Here is a 24,788-nt window from a genome sequence, read left to right on the forward strand (position 1 = left end):
GCTGAGGTATGAAGCAGAAGCGGAGGGGTCAGGCAAAGGGCAGGCAAAGAGCAGGCGGGAGAATTGAAAGGGGCAGTATAATGCAGAGGAATTGAAGGGCAAGAGGAAAAATACGGAATGGGTACAAACTAGAGAATTTAGAAGAGTTTTAAAGTGGAGGCTAGCAGATTTTTAAGGATTGGAAATGTAGCTAAGGAAAATAAATGGGATGTGCAAGGGGAAACATAGGAACTTGGAAATTGACAGAAGTTGTAAAACCAACCATCACTATGAAGCAAGGGTGTGATCCTTAATTACACATCAATATAATCGTTCATTTAGCAAATGGAATGAAGTGTTTTCCAGTCACATTTTTCCACATGGGCCAACTGTTCTCAGTGGAGGAATCTAAAATGTTCCTTTGGTTTGGCTCATTTATATTTACAGTTATATGTGGGTATTTGAATAAAAATCTGGACTTTAGCTATTCAATTTGCTAACTAATCAAATCTGTGGGTTTTAAAACTCAGAAATTTTTTGACTCAGAATTCATCCAAATTGGAAATGCAGATACTCTTGTGCAATTCTTTCCAAATGTTTTGTGTATATAATTCTTTAATGTAAAAAAAAATGGAGAGCAATATTTTTAATAGGCTGATTCTCAGAAAGTCAGCACATAGAAATGTACTGACCAATTTTTTAAAGTGTAAAGCAAACAATTTAGATGTGAGTTAATTGTTTGTCTTTCTATTTTCATTGTTTTATCCCAGCCTAAATTAGCTTTCAGAGGCACCAGCCGTTATTTGAATAGTACAGAATCCAGTGGAAGACTGACGGATGTGTTCAATAACGTTATCATGACAGGTTGCAGCTCCTTCTATGATTGCTACAAATTGCAGGTTCAATCAGTTTTTTTAATAGATAATTTTACTTCAAAAACATTTTAAGAAGTAACCACATTGAAGCATTGTATGATAGTTCTACTATATTGACTTCAAAATAAACTTTGTATTTAAAATACATTATGAAATAGTTCATGAGTGAGTTCAGTATTGGAGTGATATCAGAATAATCTCATAAAATGTATGGGCAGCTCATCAGTCATATATGACACCAATACCTTGTTTTTGCAGGTTTTTTTTTAGCAAAACAATGCCATTTTTTGCAGTAAAGTGTAAATATAGAGTGTTCCACTTATTTTCAGGGAGAAATAAAAAGCAAGATTTTGTTAAGCTTAATACACAAATGCCTTTAAAAAACCTTATCTCAAAACTTTAAGCAAAGGTAATGGTTTGAATATTCCACTGTACTGTTTCTAAAGATTCATTTCAACATCCTGTGATTCTTGGTCAGTGAAAATAGATGTACAGCCCATACCCCCAAATAAGTTAATGATATTTTAATATGGTTATATTTTTTTTACTCGGCTATCCTTGCAATACTTCTGTGTCAGAAAAAAGGATTGTCTCTTTACATAGTCTCTTGTGAGATTCAGAAATAAAGGGAAGAATGGATCAAAGGACATATCTTTAATTTGCTTTTTTAATTATATATTTTTTTCTGTGTGGTTATTCTAAAAAAACTAAATGAGAATTCAGTATAATATACTTGGTAGTTATGAATAAAAACAAATGTAACAAAAGCCTCCAAATTTTTACTACTTGAACAAGTATGCCCCAGTATATTGGTTTCTGCATTTGAATGGAAAATACCATTGCACTACATATTCCAGGAACTCAGAGTGAAGCCTTGGGACTTGCAAAGTGATTGCTCATCTAGGTCTTGTTGAGGCCCTGACTAAATTGGTTTCAAACCAGTATGGTGTTTATACCAAAATTAATATTTTCAATGAATAATCTTTTATTCTTTCATCTTCATAATTCATAGATAAGCTGCTTTTCAATACATTGCTATAACAGCAAAAATGTATTAAGGACACATTGTGTTCTGTTATAGTTTAGCATGATGAAGAGATCACAGGATCCAGTGGACCCATGAAAGTTGATACTTCAAACTCAGATGTGTTTGTGTAATCTTGTTGCAGTTTTTGGTTGTATTTTATGTTTCTGATCTTTGGCCATAATAATACAATTAATTTACTGTATTACAGGTAGTCCTCAATTTAGGACCACAATTAAGCCCAACATTTCCATTGCTAAGCAAGACAGTTGTTAATTGAGTTTTGCCCCACTTTATGACCTTTCTTGCCACAGTTGTTAAGTTATTAATAGGGCTGTTAACTAAATCTGGCTTTCCCATTGACTTTACTTGTCAGAAGATTGTAAACAGTGATCACATGACCCTAGGATACAGCAACTGTCATAAATACATGCAAGTTTCCAGGCATCCCAATTTTGAACATGGGACCATGAGGCTGCTGCAACAGTTCTAACTGTGAAAAATAGTACTATTTTCAGTACTGTTGTAACTTATACAATTCATTTAGTGATTGTTCAAAGTTGAGGATGGGTCTAAGCAACTCGCCACAGCCAACTTGCTGTGGGACAGTTCATCATAGCCAACTCACCATGGGACAACTTGCTGCAGGACAAGAGTTACACTAATATCAAAGAAATGGTGGAATAGAATAATTAAAGAAAGGATGTCAAAGAAGGGAAATGAAAATGTGAATGACAAAAAAATAAAATAATTTTTTAAATTATTTTAAATAATTGAATCGTTCCTGGAGAGTTGGCCATGGCAAGTAGGCCCATTCCGGTTGAGGACTATCTACAGTGATATATCTGTGAATGAGTATCAGTTGATCAAGAGGAAGGCAACTGCAAACTTGCTACTGTGAAGCCAGATATTTCTGAACTTCAAATCTGATTATAATGTATGAAGTGTCATGCAAATTAAGGTTGTTGAAAATTCTAATTCAGCTACATCTGGAGGGCCATTTATGTCCATTGATTTCATGTCAAGATTTAAATTTTCTTAAAGCAACTGGCTAGAGATTCATTTAGATCTAAAAGGGGATTTTTTAAATGCTGCAACATCGTCAAAGGCTGCATTATGCATTGGGCAATTATAAAAACCATAGCTATGGGATAGTTGCATATACAAGGGCAATTCGGAAATAAACCTCCGTTTGGTTATTAATGGCAGACACTCGCAGATACAGAACTTTTATTATACACATTAGAAAACTACAACATTACATTACTTTTTGACATCGCCATTCAAATTGAGGCACTTGTCATAATGTCTTACAAGGTTTGAAATTCCCTAATAGTCGCTTGGTGCCAAATCTGGGCTATGGGGGGGGGGGGTGATCAAAAACATCCCAACAGAACTGCTTCAAAAGTTCTTGGGTGTGTCTAGCGGTATGCGGGCAAGCATTATCGTGAACCAACACCACACCTGAAGTCAGCATGCTCCGATGCTTGTTATGGATGGCTCATCTGAGTTTTCATAAAGTTTCACAATAGACTTCTGAATTGATGGACGAGCCACACTCCATGAACTTCACTAGCAGTAATCCTTTGGCTTCTTCACATTTGGTGGGATTTTCTATGGTACCACTTCCGATGTGTTGGTTCACAATAATTCTTGCCTGCACACCGCTAGACACACCCAAGAACTTTTGAAGCAGTTCTGTTGGGATGCTTTTGATCACACTCCCATAGCCCAGATTTGGTGCCAAGCAGCTACTACTAAGTAATTTCAAAACTTGTAAGATGTTATGACAAGAGCCTCAATTTGAATGGCAATTATGTCAAAAAGTAATGCAATGTTGTAGTTTTCTAATCTGTGTAATAAAAGTTCTGTATCTGTGAGTATCTGTCATTGATAACCAAACGGAGTTTTTTTTTCTGAATTGCCCTCGTAATAATAGCCTTGCCAAGCAATATGAGATTGAAGAGTTTTTGTAAGTTTTATGGTCATTTTCTATTAAATATTAGATATTACAGTTAATTAAGCCCTTTAAAAATAAAGTTCAGGACAAGTACATTCCTAATACTCATGCTTTTATTTAGCTATTTGATTTTGGTGTATCATTCTTGGGCCTTCTTACTTGTATAAAATAAATTTAAAATTAAGGAAGTTTAATGATTTTTTCTGCCTTTTCACCAAAACTGAATATAGCTTAAATCAGGGGTCCCCAACCCCTGGTCCGTGGACTAGTACCTGACCGTGGCATGCCAGCAACAGGTCCGCACAAACAAGCAAAGCCCCATCCACATGATGCAGGCAGCACACAAAACCACGCACCCTCCGGTCTGCATAAAAACCTCTCTCCATGGAACCGGTCCCTGGTGCCCAGTAGGTTGGGGACTTCTGGCTTAAATCATTAAACCTACATACTTTTGAAATTTTGAGAGCATGCTTTAGACACACAGAATGAACACAATTGTGCATGTAATCAAGCATTTATTTACCAGGAGTAAACCAACTATTTCCAGCCCTCACTACTGACTGATGATTATGTCTTGTTAAGTCAATGTTGACTATTAATGACTAGCTCTTTATTTTTAACAATTTTCTCCCTGATTTGTTCTCAACCTGGTCCTTTGACCTCCTTGTGGTGCACCTGTCACTGTTTAATTGAATCCACTCACCTTGCTTTTGGTCACCCTCTTCTCTTTTATTCTACTTTTTCCAGCATTCTCCAGAAAGCTAGGACTTCATTTTATATAATAATTTGAGCCTTATTTGTTCCTCAAATGAAAATTGGACAGACTTGTTTGACATTTAAATTCAATAACATCAGCACCCTTTCTATCTTGCCTCTCCAAATACCAGTTTTCATTTCCATAGAATGTCACATGGAAAACCATTGCCTGCACCATTTTGATTTTTGTGAATATAGTCAAAAATGGCATCCAAATAGCTTTGCCAAGAACTTTATTATTACTTTACCAAGTGCTTGTCTGCAGAATATTTCTTGATTACTAATTCAGTTACTATTGATGGTTCACCCTAAGATGCAGAATTTGTTTGTTTAATTTATTTGCCACCTGTCACTATAGGGCTATTCCTTATAACAGGAAAAAAAATATTCAATACTTTAGAATCTTGCCAATTCTAAGGCTGGTAGCTATATTTGTTGTCATAATTTTGATTTTCTCTACATATAATCTTAATCTGATTTTTTTTACCATATTCATTGATTTTCATGATTAGATGCTGCAGATCATTTGCATTTTTTAGCTGTCAGAATAGTGTCATCACCATAGCAAATAATTGATGTTTCTTCTTCCAGCTTTAAAACCATGCTTACCTTCAAATCCAGCATTCCTCAGTATATACTCAACACAGAGGCTGAATAAATAAGAGGAAAATATACAGATGTTCTCTATCTTCTTGACTTAATTTGTTTTACTTTTATCTATTTTATTATAGAATCTGCTGACCCTACAGACATAGGAGAAAATACATATTGTGCTTGAAAATGGTAGTTTTAGTATGCTAATTTAAATGACATGAGACTTCAGGGAAAGAACCTGGGAGAAACTAGAGGGGATGATTGGGATGGAAACCAAGTAGTCTAAAGGGCTGGTTGCCACTGAAGGCAGCAATTGAAGGAAGGCTGATACCTTGGTTTTTTACTGATCTTGGAAAATACAATAAATTACATAAATGCTTAGACTTTCAAAAATAGTCCTACAGTGTTACATATGATTTAATCACAAAAGTAATAGGTAGCTGTACCGCACTATTGCATTACTTGATAAAGTGTTCCTTTTTAACTGGCAGCAGTGCCTTATATATTATTCCAATGTTTGGTTTATTTATTACTCCTATATTAAGAGACTTTGGACATCCAGTTTACTACTTTTGCTTGAGGATGGATTTGCATTATGTGACGATATAAAACTCATTTTTAGTTGTGAGAATAAATTATAAAGAATTAATTATATTTTTGGTGCTTTATTGACAAGTGAAATCCAAATAAGCTGCATTTTTAATTTTTTATATGCTCTGGATTTTCTGGAAGTTGTACTTCACTTCCTCTTTCTTGCTTACATTAATTAATATATAAGAACAATTCTGAGAATTTTTTCTACCAATGCTTAATTTGAAAACTAATTTATTTTTACATCATTTGTTAAAAACATAAAATTAAAAAATGTTGAATATCTATTGAAATATGAATAGTTATTGCGTGGTAAGATCATGAAATAATTTTGCCTTGAAATTAGTTAATTGAATTAAATAACAATGTATAGCTTCATTCATTTATAGAAATCTATCTATTACTTCCTAGCATTAGGCAAACAATCCGTATGGTTCTTTTCCCTTTTACAACCTGTTTAACCTCAATAATGGAAAGTAAAATTTATATTGTAAGTGAAGAAAAGTACTGCTTTGTATATTGCTTTGTATATTTCTTTTTTCTTCTTTGAAATACAGAATGAAGAGAATGTAGACTTACGACAGACTTACAGTACTTCACTTTCTACAACCTCTGAATATTCAAACCACAGTGACTCTTCTCTTTTCTACGTCCCATGGTCCACTTATGCAGATGATAATAAACAACCTTCAAATTCTCAAATTAGTGTAAAGAGCAGGTATATGATTTAAGAATTAAATGAACTTTGAAATTTGTTTTGCTTTCTGGCATAAGACAGAATTATGTTGGGGATTTTCTAATTTTTTTCTAATGTGCAACAATCTGCACAGAGCACTTTTATTTTTGCCCCTAATTTATAGCATATATATAACTTTTATAGAATGGATGAAATTTCAAATACTCTCCTGTTACTAATTCTGGGTTTTGTTTTTTGTTTTTTAAAGAATGATAAGGAAAAAAGAAACCTGGCAAAAAAGAAACTAAAATGCTCCGAATAATGTTATGTCATCCTCTTCCATTCTGTAAACATATTTGCCTTTGATCTACCCTTTCTTTTGCAGAAATACAGTGATAGATGTAAAAACCAAAGCCTTCAAATGTCTCTCCTCTTCTAATAGCAAGAGAAAAATTTAAGAATTAGAACTGTATATTTCACCATATCCCCTTATGTTGTACTGTATTCTACTGTGGCTGATCATTTTGTTAGTCTAAATGACAGAGTTTGAGAAGTCAACTGAAGATGAAAAAAAGGCTCCTCTTGCATTTTATACTTATAAAAGATGTTAGTAAGAATGTTTAGGGAATGAGGGCAGAAAAATCTTTAAGGAATGATTTTGATGGTCTGAGGTTTATAAAATCATCTGGGCCTGAATTTTGGAATTTGGGAAAATTTCCTGGCATTACTATTTATATTAATAAAAAGGGATTAATAAAAAAGGTATGGTTTTGGCCTTTCCAACCCATGGAATCTTGGAGCTTTTTTTTATTTAACTCTGACACTTGTTTTTGCCTTTGAAAATTACATCAGTTTTATATTTTTAATGTGGATGTATTTGCTCTTTAATAATTATTAAAGTAAGTGCAGCAATAAAACATGGAGATACTATACAGTATTCTGTTATTTCACAAGTTGCACTGCTGAACAACTGTCATCTTAGCAGGCTTTTACAATACAAATCAATACAAAGCTTACATATTATCAGATGAATGCAAGGCTGACAGATTGTAAAATCATTTGAGATTTCCTCCAATAGCAGTTTGGATATATTTGAATTATAGAAGTTCTTGTACGGTATTAAATGTGAATTAATGTACAATTATGTGTCATTTAGATCATGTTTGGTTGTGAAATTCATTTTTATCAGCTGTTGTCTGATAGGAAGCTAGCAGAATAAAATATATAAAAAATTAAGTTATGCTATGTAAGAAGGAACTTGGTGAAATAAGTTGTAGTTCTGGATTATTCATTATATCATAGGTATAGACCAGTGATGGCGAACCTTTTAGAGACCGAGTGCACAAACTGCAACCCAAAACCCACTTATGTATCATTGGGTACTGGGTGGGCGTGGCCCATTGGGTGGGCGTGGCCCATTGGGTGGGTGTGGCTGCAGTGGTAATGGCAGAATGGATGGGACTAAAAAGTTCAATTAATCAATTCCAACTTTGCGAGATCTTTTTTTTCCCTGAGAAGTTGAAATTGATTGATTGAACCTTTTTTTTTTTTTTTTGCACATGGCGGCGGAGGCCTAAAGCGAAAAGGTTTTATAAAACCCAGCTGACAGCCTAGGACTGGGGCAATGGCGCATGTGCCCACAGAGAGGGCTCTGCGTGCCACCTGTGGCATGCGTGCTATAGGTTCGCCACCACAGGTATAGACTATACAATTAAAAAACCTAAACATAATAGAATTTAGATGATAAGCAACAATTCACCATACTTTATTTGTCCTCAGGATTCAAACAGAAAGAAATGACTATGGCAGTGAAACAGACCTATATGGACTTGTGTCTAACATCTTGGAAGAACAAGATAAATCACAGCCATATTTTACTGAAGGGTTAGTACTATATTTGACATAGATGCTCACTATAACATAGATGTAATCAGCGTTCATCATATATAGCCACTTTTTCAGTAGTTAACCTACTTCTAATAGTAAAAGGTTGCAATTTCTGTTCCTATTTTAGCAAAGCTTTGATGCATACATACTTGAAAATTAAAATTTTTAAGTATTTTTTCAGCTTTTAGTAAGTGTCTTAAACAGTATATTGGATCTATTTCAAAAATCTATGTTCTTGAATTTATTCATTAAATAAGATATATGCAGGTTACTTGCAACCTACTCATATTGGCAGCATACCTACCTTTTTAATATTTATTTTTACTTTAATATATATGTTGTTTTAAGACTATAATTGTAATAGCCTTTAATAGCTCTCTGGATACATTAATTATAGAACACATCAAAAGCATAAAGTTTAAAACTTAGTAAGAAATTGCCACAACTATTTATGTTTCATTCTTCTAGAGCATGTGCCTCCAGTTTAAAATCTGTATGGCCTGTGAGCACTACTCGATTTACAGACCACCCTGATTTGTTGTCTGAAACAAAAAGAGCAATAGATGGAGTCATTCCTCAACAGGCTTTTTATGGTGGAGAATCTTTACCAGTTTCTGAAAAACAGTATCTGCACACTGGTAATGTAATTTTGCAGCAGAAGGTGGATGACCTTTACCATGAACTTACTAATATAGATCTTGATGAGCAATGGCTGTTTCCTTCCAGGAATGATAATCTCAGCTGTTACAATGTTCAGTCCAATGAAAATGCAAAGCCATCACAATTTCAAGACTATCCATATGTGAAAACATGTTTTACCCCACAAACTAATCTTTTAGAAGCAATAAAAGAATCAGGAGCTGATACCTACACTTATGGAAGAGATAAAATGGGTCCTAAGGGACATGATTCACAACATCAAAAGAAAGCTGAAATGTTTCTTTCACAATTTAATAGGTATGGTGAAAATGCTGATTATTATAGATACCTGGATTATTCTCATCTTAATAAAGTAAAACAAAATAAAAACATGAATTATGGTGTTCAAGAAAGTAAAAAATTACCAAGTGGAACACCTGAGCTACCAATGTTAGATACAGATAATTATAGTAAAATTTTTCAAAACAAACAAGTTGTTCAAAAGAAAATGGAAGATGTATCTTCAGAACAGCAAAGTTTTACATTTCAAAAGACTACAGGACTCATATCAGAAAAACAGTTTGTGAATGAAAATTCATTTACCCCTGATTTTGGTTTAAAGTCGGATTTTACCCTGAAATCTCATATAGCTGTTCCAGGTAGTGGTGATTTTGCAAACGTTACAGAAAATTCAGATTATTTCAAATCACTGAATATTTTAGCAACAAACCCAGTAACTACTTCACCAAGCACAAATTTGAGGCCAACATGGATAAATATACAAGCTAAAAACAGTTCATCTCTCCCTATTCGGAATCAAAGCACCTTGGTAAAATTGAGTAATTTATCTACAGGTTCAAAAGGTTCCAATCATTCTTATGATTTTTCTCAGCTATCATCAACCAATGTAACTTTAAATAATAATTTGTTGCTTCAGAAATACCGCCAAGAAGCACCTACGGTATTTTCCAATTTTGATTTCAAAGATGGTGGCGCTGCAGACAGAGTTTCTTCTTCCAGTCATACAGAAGGATTAAGTAAAGTAGAAGAAAGCCTTTTTGAATGCATTATTGACAAAAAAATTAAGCCACCAAATGGTTTTTGTGATAACTATTCACAGCAATATGGGATCATTGAAAATGTGAACAAGCACAATTTTCAAGTTAAACCACAGACTGGACATTATGAGGTTGAGGAAGGCCAAAAACATTTAGATGGATTGTCTCAAAATTCTTATCAAGATATATTGGAGTCTCAAGGCCACTTAAATAGTCATAGACAAGGAAGTGGAGATAGTAATATTGTCAGTAACCGTATAAATCGCAACCAGGTTTCTTGTTTCTCAAATAATTTTATGATGGGTGATTTGAGACATAGCCCAAATGCCCAACAGCTAAATTCAAATAGATTTCCTTTGAAATCCAACCATGCTTTTGGACCGTCAGTTATTCCTTTGATGGATTCCTATGATTTGTTTTCCTATGAGGATTTAAGCCATTTTTACCCATATTTTAATGATATGATGTATGGAGACAATTCTTTCACCGGCTTCATGCCAACATTTGGATTTCAAAGACCAGTGAAAACTCGAAGTGGATCAGCCAGTGAGCTTCATATTAGATTGGAAGAATGTTATGAACAGTGGAGAGCTCTAGAGAAAGAAAGGAAAAAGGTAAGAAACTTAGCAGAGTAGAATAGTTATTACAAATAATATGTCTTATTTTAAATTTCTTCTTCTTAAACTACTTCTTCTACAAGAAATAGAAGTTCCAAATATCCATATTCTACTGTACTAAAAAACCCAGATCCCAAGATATAAAACAATGGAAAAAATTAATTGTTAATAGCTACCTTAATAGAAGAAAAGGAGCAGCAGTCATGTATACATTTTCTCTAGTATTAATCCAATTAAATTCAGTGGGCTTATTTTTGGTCATGTGTTAGATTTCCCAACAGTGGTACTCTAAAATTTATCCCTCTTCCTCATAAAATGAAAGTAGCTTCTTATTTTTATATGGAAGAATAAAGTATTACTCTTGAGAACACAAATACTGCCTCCATCCAAAAATTGAATACAGATAGTTCTTGACTCATGACCTTAATTGAGCCCAAAATTCTGTTGCTAAACGAGACATTTGTTAAGTGAATTTTGCCTGATTTTAAATCTTTCTTGCCACAGTTCTTAAGTATATACTGTAATTGTTAAGTTAGTAACATGGTTGCTAAGTGAATCTGGCTTCTCCATTGACTTTGCTTGTTAGAAGGTCACAAAAGGTGATCACATGACCCTAGGTCACTGCAACTGTCATAAGAGTGAATCAGTTGCCAAGTATCTGAATTTTGATCATGTCACCATGGGGATTCTACAATGGTCATAAGTGTCAAAAACTGTTGTAAGTCAGCTTTTTCAGTGCGGTTGTAACTATGAGTGGTCACTAAATGAACTGTTGTAAACTGAGGACTACCTATAAGCCATCAGGCCATCACTAAAGGAATCCCATAGAGGGGAACAAAAATACAATACAGGTAGTTTTCGACTTACAACAACAATTGAACCTAAAATTTCTGTTGCTAAGTGAAACAGTTGTTAAGTGAGTTTCCCCCATTTTATGACCTTTCTTGCTACAGTTGTTAAGTGAATCACTGCATTTGTTAAGTTAACACGATTATTAAGTGAATCTGGCTTCCCCATTGACTTTGCTTGTTAGAAAGTCACAAAAGATGATCACATGACCATGTGATACTGCAACAGTCATAAATACATTCCAGTTGCCAAACATCCAAATCAAGGAATCAAGGGGATGCTGCAATGGTCGTAAGTGTGAAAAATGGTTTTAAGTCAGTTTTTCAGTGCGGTTGTAACTTTGAATGCTTACTAAACAAATTGTTGTCAGTTGAGGATTACCTACAGATGGCAAAGATGCACTATCAATTTACTCTCCTTCTACAGGTAGTCTTTGACTTACAACAATTCATTTAGTGACTGAAATTACAATGGCACTTGTTCGCTTTGTTGTGATTTTGCTGAAAGCCAGAAGTATATCCTGGCAAAAACATAAATCACAATCATGTGACATTTGGATGCTGCAATTAGTGGTAAATATGGACCAGTTGCTGAGCATCTGAAATGTGGTCACATGATTGGGGGAGGACAGTTATTGGAACTTTGGAATCAGGTCATAAATATCTTTTGGGAGGTCAGTGTAACTATGAACAATTTCTAAGTGACTGGTCATGAGGACTATCTATACAATAGTTGCAGCACCCTGCGGTCTTATGGTAATGATTTACGATCTTCCCAGCCAACATCTAACAAGTAAAATCAGTGGTGAAGCCAGATTCATATAATGACCATTTGATTGACATAATGACATGGCTTTGATCCAATCATGGTGATTTGATTAACAACCATGGTAAAAATGGTTGTAAAATTGAGTCCAGTTACATGATGATTGAATTGCTTAATGACTGTATTGCCTAATGGCTGAAATTCTGGTCCCAATTGTTGTCATAAGTCAAACACTATCTGTATATTATATTACATAAGTGCACCTAGTAAATGCTTCTATAACTGTTCTTTTCAAATATATTAAATTCTAAGACAATCCATAAAACAGCAGTTTTGGCTTCATTAACATCCTCTTCTAGATTTCTTTCTTGTGAAGATCAAGATAGAACTAATCTCCTTAATATTCTTATTTCTATGCAAACATGTTCTGTTGCTGGGTATGTCATGATACCCATGGTATTTGATATCAGAATACATATATAGAGATAGTCCTCGACTTACAACAGTTTGTTTAGTGTTCAAAGTTACAGTGGCACTGAAAAAAGTGATTTATGACCATTTTTTACACTTAAGACCATAACAGCATCCCTGTGGCCATATGGACAAAATTCAGACGCTTAGTAACTGACTTATATTTATGGCAGTGTCCTGCGGTCATGTCTCTGACAAGCAAAGTCAATGAGGAAGCCAGATTCACTTAACAACCGTGTGACTAATTTAACAACTGCCATGATTCGCTTAACAAATGTGGCAAGAAAGTCATAAAATGGAGCATAATTGACTTAACAAATGTCTCACTTAGCAACAGAAATTATGGGCTCAATTGTGGTCGTAAGTCGAGGTGTGGACTCCAATCCTTTTCTTGTTTTCAAGAAATTGAATAATTTGTCAATTGAATTTTAAGATACTTAATATTTCTAGAGCCTCTTTTCTTTGTTATCCTCCAAAGGGAGGAGTCCATTCTGGATGAAATGAGTTTACAATCAAATAAGGACTTCAACTGGGGACTTCATATCTTCCTTTGATCTGTCAGAGATTTAAGATACTTTCCCATAGTAGTAGCAGAAGCATTTCTCGATTTTCTTATCAAAACAATCATCTTGAGTTCTAAGCCTTATTTTTTTATTTGCCGTGGGCCCCAAAGGTGTTTTCTATATTTTATTTATATACCTGTTTGTTTAAACAATTTGTATAGCTGTCCATCTCAAACAATGGTGTTATATAAAAATTTAAAAATATCACAAAAGTGCAAACTCATGATGTCCCAATTAAACAATAATCCCCAAAACAAAAGCACATCACTACACCAATGTTGCTCATCTAGCTATTTTGTTTCAAAGCCTGGAAAAAGAGCTAAGTCTTCAGATCCTTACAAAATCTTAACAGCATCTGGGCCATCTGGATCTCTCGGGAGATCCCAGATTGAGATCTGGATAACCCATAGTAACTAAGTCTCTAAAAGACTTTACTCATATCTGGAGAATCCATTAATCATCTTTCTTAGTTCGAGTGCAGGTTTGAACTAAGGTTAAATATTCCAATGTATGCTGTATGTGATCTCCATTATGTCTTATCATAAAAAAAATACCTAGAATACATTAGGGGTTTTTTAATCTCTAGAAAAAATATTGATAAGGTGTCAGATCCATACCATCCACAAGTGCTTCCTGAAGGGAAATTTACTTCTTATCCTCTTGTGATGCACAGACGGTATTTTGATCAGGAATTTTACAGATTGTTGTAAGCCACCTAGAGTATCCTAATGGCAAGATAGCCGGCAGATAAATTTAACAAACAAACAAATAAATATTATTCTCAAGACCTCCCACTGAACCTCTGATATCTTCCAGGCCCATGTCTTTAGTACAGGCAAATAGTCATTAATTTGACCAAAAGAATCTCCAAGCTGATTCCCCTTTCTGTTTATAAATTCTTACACATTTTATTAGCAAGACATTAAAATGAATATTAAATATATATCCTTATTTTGTTTTACTGATTCCATTTTTGTGCCATTTAATTCCAGTTGTCTAGGTAAGAAAGCTGCTAGCCCTTTTCTCGCTAAGTAGTTTAAAGATAATTTAAATTGCAAGTCCTATGATAGCAAATTTTCTAAACTTTCACTTGTTGCCCATGCACTTTGACAAGACTGTCACCTTAACTATATTTTCTTCTTATGTCTCCTTATTGGAAATATGCAGGGCAACTTTCTGGATATATTTTCATTAAATAGTATAAGTTATTATTTCATAGTAACGTATTTAAAAAACAACTTTTAATAGATGCAGTTTGCCATAGATCTGTTCTTACATGTCAGTCTGATATCACATTTATTCTGAAGGTTCCTTCTAATTTGATGTAAAGGAGCTATCTAAGGTTAAGCACTATTTCAGCTTCAACTAGGTTTATCAGCTACTAATGATAAAATAATAACTTTTTCTCTTCCTAATGCTATCCTCATATAAATTTTTAATTTAAGTTTGGCTGTAGAAAAGTAGAAGATAGAGCAACAGCTACAGCGCTTAGACTTATATACCACTCCACAGTGCTTCACAATCCTCTCTTAAGTGGTTTTACAGAGTCAGCATATTGCCCCCAACAATCTGGGTTCTCATTTTACATCTCGAAAGGAAGGAAGGCTGAGTCAACTTATGTGGTTATATAATTACAAGTTACATAATTTCGTACTTCCTCCATGCCAACCAGAAAGAAACTTTATGTCTGACCAATATCAAAATTTCAGTGTTTTCTATTCTATTATTAAATTTAACAAGTTATTGTCTTCTAAGATTGTATGACTGAAATTTTGAACTGTAAACTTCTGCTAGGGAATATGTATTAGACACACACACACACACACACACACACACACACACACACACACACACCAGGGAGATTTAACCATTGGAATCCAGCAGCTATGTTTGGAACTGATAACACTATATGCATTCCTGAAGTGGATGCAAATAACTATTTTATAGTCTTAATGTGACATTAGTTATTCTGCTTTTCAGACTGAATCTGCTCTTGCCAAGAATTACCCTGGGAAGAAGGTATCTAGCACTAATAACACTCCTATCCCAAGACTGACATCAAATCCATCCAGAGTTGACCGTTTAATTGTGGATCAGTTGCGAGAGCAAGCCAGAGTGAGTTATTTAAATTTCAAATCTCATATTTTATCAGCTTTGTTACTTTCCCGAAATAAGTGCAAACATTCTGCCAAACAGAAAGATTGACCTTTACATGCAGTGAAATGTTTCTTTAACTTTTTATGCCTTGCTCCTCCACCTCACTCCTAATAGACATGGCTGCACAAAACAATTTTATATAAACCATTTGATGTTGGACACAGTTTGCTCCATCTTCAGTCCTGTCAGTTCTAAGGAAAGAGGACTGAATGCAGTTTCCATCAACTTTTCTTGCTATAAGCTGGCATTCCTGCTCCCTCTTACTGGTTTTTCTTCTGCTTGTGCTCTTGGGTTAGTGATGAAAGTAAAAGCAGGCATGTTGGGAAAGGAACATCACCATGTAAAAAAAGGAGTAAGTACCTTCAAACACTGAGAAAAAGTATTTACTTACATATTTTAATTCTACAGTTATCTTCATATCATGAATCTGAAGTTTATTAAGATTAGAACAGTTCAAGGAGATAAATAAGTGAAACAAGTTACACTAGTTATTTATTTAATATATTTCCAATACTGTAAAATATGACTTGTCTTGGCAGAGGACATAGAATAAAAAATACTTTTAGAGCATTCATGAAAAAAAATCTAAAAACCTGACAGTGATAAGTAAAAACAATAGCAATAAATACATTAAGCAATAACCACAACAATACCATAAAAATAGACAATAAAAATAAAAAAATGGCAACATCAAATTGGGCAAAGGCTTCTGAATCAGTTTGATTTTTACTGTTTTTGTTTTTAAAAAATCAAAGAAAGGGTAGGTAATTATTTTGTGAAAGCTATTCCACAATTTCTATGCTGCTATAGAGCAGTGACATCTTGCTTCAGCTTGTTCCTCCCCCAACCTCCCAGAAGTGAAGAATTTGTAACAATTATTCCTAATAGATCTAACTGGTTGGGCTGATACTGGCTGGAGTAAATGGTTCCGCAGGTACAGGTAACTTTATCATGATCCAATTATTGTAGTTATCAGTAAAAAAACAAACCCTGAAGTATTGTTCCATAAATATAATTTTCAAAAACAAAATGTTTTGAAACTCTTAAATTCAGAATATTGTGAAATGGCATGGGGATATTTTAGCAAACACAAATAGGACAGTTGCCTTGGATTCACAGAAATGTAATTCTTTGAAATATTTAAAAAGAAATTTCATAGTTTTATAGTGAGGCCTTCAGTAATAATTTTTCTTTTCAATACTTTTAAGAAAAGGGCTAAATTTCTCTTGACAGAAGTCAATTAGGATGGAGTTTAAACTGTTTTCTATTAATATTCATAGGTTGTGACTCTGCTGGGAAAGATGGAACGTCTTCGAAGTTCTCCCCTTCATGCAAATATCTGTACTGCTCTTGATAAGCACTTGGAAGCAATACATGTTGTACAGTCCCGCAGAAAGGATGAAATTGTCAATGCTTCACATCGGCAAAGACAAGGAGGCCCCCGGTGTCAAGATGACAGAGGTAATACAGAATAATAGAGTTGGAAGGGACCTTGGATACTTTCTAGTTCTATCTCTGCTGAAACAGGACACCTATATCATTTTGGAGAAGTAGCTGTCCAATCCCTTCTTAAAAACTTCCAGTGATGGAACACCCATAACTTTTGAAGGCAAGCTATTCCACTGGATAATTTTTCTAACTGTCCGGAAATTTCTCATTATTTTCTGGTTAAATCTCTCTTTGACAAGTTCTAGTATATTATTTCTTGTCTTGCCCTCAGGTGCTTCGGAGAATAGCATGTCCCCCTCTTTGTAACAGTCCCTCAAATATTGGAAGACTGCTACGATGTCAACCCTATCTGTTCATCATATGTTTTAGTCTTCAGATCCCTAATTATCTTGGTTGCTTTTCTCTGCACTTTTTCTACAGTGTCAATATCTGTTTTGTATTGTGGTGACTAGAACTGGGTGCAGTATTCCAACTGTGATCTTACTAAGGCAGTATATAGCGATACTAATACTTCCTGTGAACTTGAAGTATTCTTTGTTGATGCAGTCTAGGATTACATTGGTTTTTTGGCAGCAGCATACTGCTAGCTCATACTTAAATGGTTGTCCACTAGATACATCTCACAATTACTGTTGTTGAGTCAGGTACCACTTATTCTGCACCTCTGTATTTGAGTTTTCTTGCCTAAGTCTAAAACCTTAGTTTTCTCATCACCAAATTGCATTTTGTTGGATAGCGCCCACTGTTCAAGATCTTCCTGGATCTTGAGCTTATCTTCTAAAATGTTTTTCTATTCCCCCTTGCTTGGTGTTGTCTGCAAATTTTATGAGTTCTTCTATTCCCTCATTTAAATCATCTGTGAAGGTGTTGAAGAGTATTAGGCCTAGGACAGAACCTTGGGGGTACCCCACTGTATATTTTTCTCCATATAGATCTAGTTCCATTAAGCGCTACATGTTGAATACAGTTTGTCAGCCAGTTACATAGCCATCCGGTAGCGATGCTGTCCACCCCACATTTTTCTATCTTCCCAAGATGTAGGTTGTGGTCTACTTTGTCAGATACCTTACTGAAGTCCAAGTATTATGTCCACAACATTTCACTGGTCCACTAATTTAGTCACTTTTCTAAGAATGCAATAAAATTTGGGCATGATCTGTTTTGACAAAACGTATTGGTTTCTAGTAATAGTTTTGTTTGCTTCTAGATCTGTTGTTTGATTATCTTTCCTAAAGATGGGAACAACATCAGTTCTTTTCTAGTCCTCTGATACTTCTCCAATGTTCTATTAGTGGACCGCTGTTTCCTTGACTTTTTTATTTTTTGCATGTTGAAAGAATTTTTAAAAATTATTTTTGACATTTGTTGCAAGTCTTAGCTCAGTGGTGCCGAACCTATGGCACGGGTGCCAGAGGCGGCACTCAGAGACCTCTCTGTGGGCACATGCACCGTCGCCCCAGTCCTAGGTCTTCAGCTGGGTTTTATAAAACCTTTTCGCTTTAGGCCTCCGCCACCGTGTGCAAAAAAAAAAAAGGTTCAATCAATCAGCCAATTTCAACTTCTCGCGGGAAAAAAAAGTTCTTGCAAAGTTGGAATTGATTGATTGAACTTTTTAGTCCCACCCAGCCTGCCGTTACCACCGCAGCCACGCCCACCCAATTGGCTACACACACCCAATGGGCCACACACACCCGGCACCCAACGATGCATAAGTGGGTTTTGAGTTACAGTTTGGGCACTCGGTCTCTAAAAGGTTCGCCATCACTGTCTTAGCTCATTCTGAGCCTCAGCTTTTCTGACTTTACTTTTGCAGATTCAGGCTATATCCTGATATCCTGTCTTAGTTATGGTCCCTCTTTCCATTTTTTTATACTTGTCCTTTTTGTCTTCCAGTTTAACAGAGAGTTCTTTATGCAACTATGTTAATTTCTTCTTGGATCTCTTATTTTTCTTTTCAGTGGTATTTATGCTGGACTGGGTTTTATAATCTCGTTTTTTTCTGAATTTCTCAAGCTTCTTGAGTTGTTTTTTCCTTTAAGATTTTCATCTATGGAATTCTTCCCAAATTCTAAGTTGGTTGAAATCAGCTCTCTTAAAGTCTAAGACACTAGTTTGATTTTGTTCTATTGCTTGTGTTTATAATAATAATAATAATAAAGTTGGAAGGGACCTTGGAGGTCATATAGTCCAACCCCCTGCTCAGACAGGAAACCCTATACCATTTCAGACAAATGGCTGTCCAGTCTCTACTTAAAAACTTCTGGAGGCAGGCTGTTCCACTGATTAATTGTTCTAACTGTCAGGAAACTTCTCCTTGGTTCTAGGTTGCTTCTCTCTTTGATTAGTTTCCATCTGTTCCTTCTTGTCCTGTCTTCAGGTGCTTTGGAGAATAGCTTGACTCCCTCTTCTTTGTGGCAACCCCTGAAATATTGGAATACTGCTATCATGTCACCCCTATTATATTATATTATACTGAATTTCAAAATGACATGGTACTTTCCTCCAAAGGTCCCACAACTTCAATCTCTTCTATCTTTTCAACTCTGTTGGTAAGAATTAAGTCCAGTATAGCTGATTTTCTGTTCAGAGGTCACCAACCTTTGTCGTTTGGCGGATCAGATGAAAAGGGAGGGGGAAACATTTTATATGCGTGCATGCGGATGGGGGCGTAAGCACACGCGTGCCACAAATGGGGTGGGGCTAACGCTTGTATGATACTCGCTAGCCATGCCCTGTTCTTGCGGGGCATAGTGCCTTGTTTCCACGCCCCATGGTGTGTCGTCCATTTTTGCACCTTGCAGTGCATGTCAGACCGTTTTTGTACCCCGTGGCGACCCATTTTTGTGCCCCATGGTGTGCCGTCCTGTTTTTGTGCCCTACAGCCGTGACGCTAGCATGAGGGTTTGCGTGCACATGCGCACATACTGGCCAGCCTACCCCGTGGCCCGGTGTCCAGGACGCCACGGCCCACTATCGTCCCACAGCCCACAGATTGGGGACCCTGCTCTAATTCCTTTCTCTACATTTTGGGAGACAAAGTTTTGTCTAGAATCTATTTGATCTCTAACTAGGGACAGTTTGCCATCCAATTGATATTAGGATAGTTAAAAATCCCCCAATATTATTAACTGACTGAGCAAAAAAGTTACCCTTATTAAAATATTCTATCTTTGCATCTTTTTAAACAAAAACATATTAGCTCTTAATATTTGTTACTCAAAGGAAAAAGTTTATTTAATAATAATTTGCAACTTTCCAACTTAGCACAAAATAAGCTATTTATTTAATATTTCCAAAACCATGTATTGACAGTTGCTGTTGATTGATGCATCATTACATGAAACTAAGTTCATTTTATAGAATTTATAAAAATGTTTAAAAAGATCAAAATTAGAGTGCAAGTACACTTGCCGTAATAATAAAAAAGGGTGAGATATTACATTATGTACCTTTTTAAAGATAGAATTACAATTCTTGTATTTTCTTACTCTTCCTTTGAAACCATGGTTATTGGCAGATTCTGTATTGGTTAATAAAATGGAAGATAGTTATTAAATGAATGAAAGCAAATATATGTGTTTCAGGATAATGTTGCAGGATCCAATCCGGGTTGGTCGCCGGGACTAGATGTTTTTTTCTTCCGAGCTTTTGGACTCGTGCTGGAGCCCCCATCCTCTCAGGGGGCTTCTCTCTAGCCTGCATAATTATTAAACTTAGAAATGAGTGTGTGCAGCACTGGATTGAAAGCAGGACAGAATACTTCATATCTGGCATGGATGCGCTCTGTACCTGTTGGTGCCAACAGATATAAAGAGACTGGCCGCATCAGATTCAAAGCACTTTTGCCCACTTCAGATTAATTATTGTATACTTTAGTTAGAAATATACTCCATTAAAAAATGGGAAAACTATATAGATAATTTTTACTCTTGTTTATTACATTAAGTCAAAGCAATATCAGGATTTCTTAAATGGGAATTTCTTTCATGTTCCTTTTTGATAGGAATAGGTAATATTATATTTACCTATTTATATTTACCAGATCTTATTCAGATATAATATTTTTCTCCCACAGTGATGTAAAAATAATGCAGTATTGCTGAAATGAATAGCAGATATTGGTGTGGGTTTGGGTCTTAGTAATGATTTTGAGTAGTTCATAAGAATTTATATTTTCTATTTTTTCTCATTTTGTAGATGTCTTTGCTCTTGCATTGGCTATTAAAGAGATGTGCATAGCAACACGTAAAGCTCGTACTACACTGTGGTGTGCTCTTCAGATGACATTGCCTAAAACAACCTATACATCTGTACCGGCTGAAATGGAAAAGGTTTTACAAGAGCTAGTAACATCTCAAGATAAATTGTATGATCAGATAAATAGTGGCAATCCTATGATTCAAAGGGGAGATACAAAAAAGCACTGAAAAGCAAAGGCAAAACATATATATATATATATATATATATATATATATATATATATATATATATATATATATATATATATATATATATATATATATATATATATATATATATATATATAATATATATATATATACATATATAGCAGTATACTAAAAATGGTAAATATATGTTTAAACATTCTGTCCAGATTAAAAATAAATACAAGAAACTAAAGTTGGCTTATGTGAATCCAGCAGCTGATAAGTATCAGTTAACATAAGCCATGATGTCTATGTTAAGAGCTGTAGGAATCAGTATATTAATGAGGCTGAACTACTGTATTAGGTTCAATAAATCAGTACATTTTAAACTTCTAAATCCATTCTACAGTGTAAGTGCACACAGTGAGAGTTTGGTTGTATAATAAAATTTCTTTTAGATTACAGTATTAATTTCAAATAATGAACTGAATTACTGTCACATTATTGTGTGTGCAGTCTAGTAAGACAAGCTTTGATTGTGAAAAGAAAAAGTTTCATTTAGACAATGAGTACTTGGAAACAGAAAGAAAACAAAGCTAAACATACCCAGTATGAAAATTAAAAAAATGAAAATATTTAAAGGAAGACATGTTTATGAATTTAAAATCTTATTCTAAGCTTAAGTACCAAAATTAACCTGATTTTCTCAAATTAGTGATACTATCATAAAGTTATTATCCAACCATGCATGTTAGGAAACATAAAAATAAGTTCTGAAATCATTTGTACCTATTATTTTAATAATACCAATAAAACATTGCCTGTTTCAAAGTATTTAAATATAAGCAAAAATTACATTTATGTAATCTGTATCCTTACAGTTGTGCTGCAACTAAAATAATGAGTATTATTTTTAATACCCTTGGTTTATTTTAAAAAGGGTATCAAGAAGTTCTGAAATGCACTTTCTTTACGGTTACACTTTAGCCAGTTTGGTTTGAAATTGTTTAATGTATATTTTGTTTCCTTCGTTTGCTTCTGCATGCTTTAGCACTGTTGAACAATTGCTTTTGTCTTAATATCTTTTAATATCTTTTCATTGAATGTGAGTAACTTATTAAATTAACATGTTATTATGTGGCTCAGGAGATCTTGGGTTTTAATAATATAGCATGAACATAAACTGTATAATGTCTGGATAAAATTTATTAATCTGCCCTTCGCTAGGCACACAGATATTTTAAATATTTGTGTTCTTCCAGCGTTTAGAAATCTTGGTGTGCTAAAAAGTATAATCAAACCACATAAATTGCCTTTTGGATGATGAGAGGAATTGATTGAGATTGCAAGAGAAAATATAGGGAACAATTTTGATCATTGATATGACATTCCATGCTGCCAAAATAAACTGCAGATGGCAGCAAATTCATACCACTATGCTATAGTAGCCACTGCAAAAGATGGGTTGAGTTTTGACATTGAAATGTTTCATGTTATGAAAACAAATATTGTACTGACTTCTGTCTCTCAATTAATAAACTGGATTTTGTTGCAATAAATTTTTCTTATGTCTATGCCTTGTCTTTCAGAGACAAGATAGTGGCAAATAGACTTTTATAAATTAAAAATGTTAGGTTCACATGTTTCACTTTTCCAGATTTTTACAAGCTTTTAGCTGTACTTTCTAAACGGGTCTGAAAACTAGGGATGCACTTCTATTCAATGTAGGTGGGAGAGGCGTTTTGGACCCAGCATAATGTATTTCCTGTATCTATGATTGGTTCCTTTAACAAACTATGAATGTCCTGGAACTGCAAGCCCAGGAAAAGGAGTGACAGGTAGCTTGAGCATATAAATATCAGATCCAATGCACTTTTCCCACTTTGCACATTCGTATGGAGACTTATAGTACTACTTGTTCAGTAGAAATGACAAAATTTGATCTGGCCAATATTTGGAAATAGCTTAACACAAAATGTAAACTTCCAGTTCTTATTGGATAGGTCAATACAACATTTAAGAGAGATTATTTCCTATTTAATGAATTGGGTAATATACCTTTCCTTGAAAATAGATGTTTTGTTTATACCCCACCTTCATCAACGATTTGGACGTCATCAACGATTTGGATGAGGGGATAGATGGGGAAATCATCAAATTTGCAGATGACACCAAGCTGGCAGGAATAGCCAACACTCCAGAAGACAGGCTTAGGATACAGGAGGACCTGGACAGACTTGAACACTGGGCGCTATCTAACAAAATGAAATTCAATGGTGAAAAAAGTAAGATTCTATATTTAGGCAAGAAAAACCAAATGTCCAGGTATAGTATAGGGGGTACATTGCTCAATAGTAACTGTGAAAGGGACCTCGGAGTCCTAGTGGACAATCACTTAAATATGAGCCAGCCGTGTGCTGCAGCTGCCAAAAAGGCCAACACAGTGCTGGGCTGCATTAACAGAGGGATAGAATCAAGATCACGTGAAGTATTAATACCACTTTACAATCCCTTGGTAAGGCCACACTTGGAATACTGCATCCAGTTTTGGTCACCGCGATGTAAAAAAGATGTTGAGACTCTGGAAAGAGTACAGAGAAGAGCAACAAAGATGATTAGGGGACTGGAGGCTAAAGCATATAAGGAACGGTTGCTGGAATTGGGTATGTCTAGTTTAATGAAGAGAAGGACGAGGGGGGACATGATAGCAGTATTCCAATATCTCAGGGGCTGCCATAAAGAAGAGGGAGTCAAGCTATTTTCCAAGGCGCCTGAAGGCAGGACAAGAAGCAATGGGTGGAAACTAATCAAAGAGAGAAGCAACCTAGAACTAATGAGAAACTTCCTGACAGAACAATTAATCAGTGGAACAACCTGCCTCCGGAAGCTGTGAATGCTCCAACACTGGAAGTTTTTAAGAAGAGACTGGACAGCCATTTGTCTGAAATGCTATAGGGTTTCCTGCCTGAGCAGGGGGTTGGACTATATGACCTCCAAGGTCCCTTCCAACTTTATTATTATTATTATTATTATTATTATTATTATTATTATTATTATTATTATTATTATTATTATTTAATAATAATAATAATAATAATAATAATAATAATAATAATAATAATAATAATAATAATAACTCAAGGTAATGAACATACCCAATACTCAGTTCTCCTTCCTATTTTTCCCATATCAAAAACTGTGTGAAGTGAGTTGTGCTGAGAGAGAATGATTGGCCAATGTTAACAGTATTTTTAGATGCTATGATCACTTCAAAATCACCTCTGTAATGGAACTACTGTTGTTCTTGCTTGATGTTGCTTGGAAATAAACACATAGTTGAATCTTTCCAATATCATAATTTTAAAGAACTAATCCTTGCTACACCCACTTCAGCATGGTTCCCATCTTTCTCCTCAGTCTCTTGATCACTGCAGCAACGAAAAGGGTTTTTTTCTACATTAAGATGCAGTGCTACCTTTTTTGTCTTTTA

At 34.8% G+C, this 24,788-nt stretch overlaps 1 protein-coding gene across 1 annotated transcript; it reads left to right on the top strand.

Annotated features, from left to right (window-relative positions):
• The first annotated feature begins 752 nt into the window (after positions 1-752).
• On the top strand, positions 753-21,337 carry MEIOC (meiosis specific with coiled-coil domain). Its single transcript, XM_029287217.1, has 7 exons — positions 753-878; positions 6,337-6,497; positions 8,235-8,339; positions 8,811-10,653; positions 15,285-15,419; positions 16,742-16,922; positions 21,108-21,337. Exons 1-7 carry the CDS (start codon positions 837-839, stop codon positions 21,335-21,337), a joined length of 2,697 nt encoding a protein of 898 aa, XP_029143050.1. The 5' UTR covers positions 753-836.
• The last annotated feature ends 3,451 nt before the right edge of the window (positions 21,338-24,788 follow it).

Source organism: Protobothrops mucrosquamatus, unplaced genomic scaffold (assembly GCF_001527695.2).
Source record: "Protobothrops mucrosquamatus isolate PMUCROS unplaced genomic scaffold, P.Mucros_1.0 scaffold_257, whole genome shotgun sequence".
Classification (NCBI taxonomy): Eukaryota; Metazoa; Chordata; class Lepidosauria; order Squamata; family Viperidae; genus Protobothrops; species Protobothrops mucrosquamatus.

What these genes read in the sequence shown, in the direction of transcription:
- MEIOC (XM_029287217.1), top strand. Translation starts at nt 837, where the DNA reads ATGACAGGTTGCAGCTCCTTCTATGATTGCTACAAATTGCAG. An exon ending in AGTTGCGAGAGCAAGCCAGA is followed by an intron (nt 15,420 to 16,741) that starts GTGAGTTATTTA and finishes TAATATTCATAG; the next exon opens with GTTGTGACTCTGCTGGGAAA. An exon ending in CCGGTGTCAAGATGACAGAG is followed by an intron (nt 16,923 to 21,107) that starts GTAATACAGAAT and finishes CTCATTTTGTAG; the next exon opens with ATGTCTTTGCTCTTGCATTG.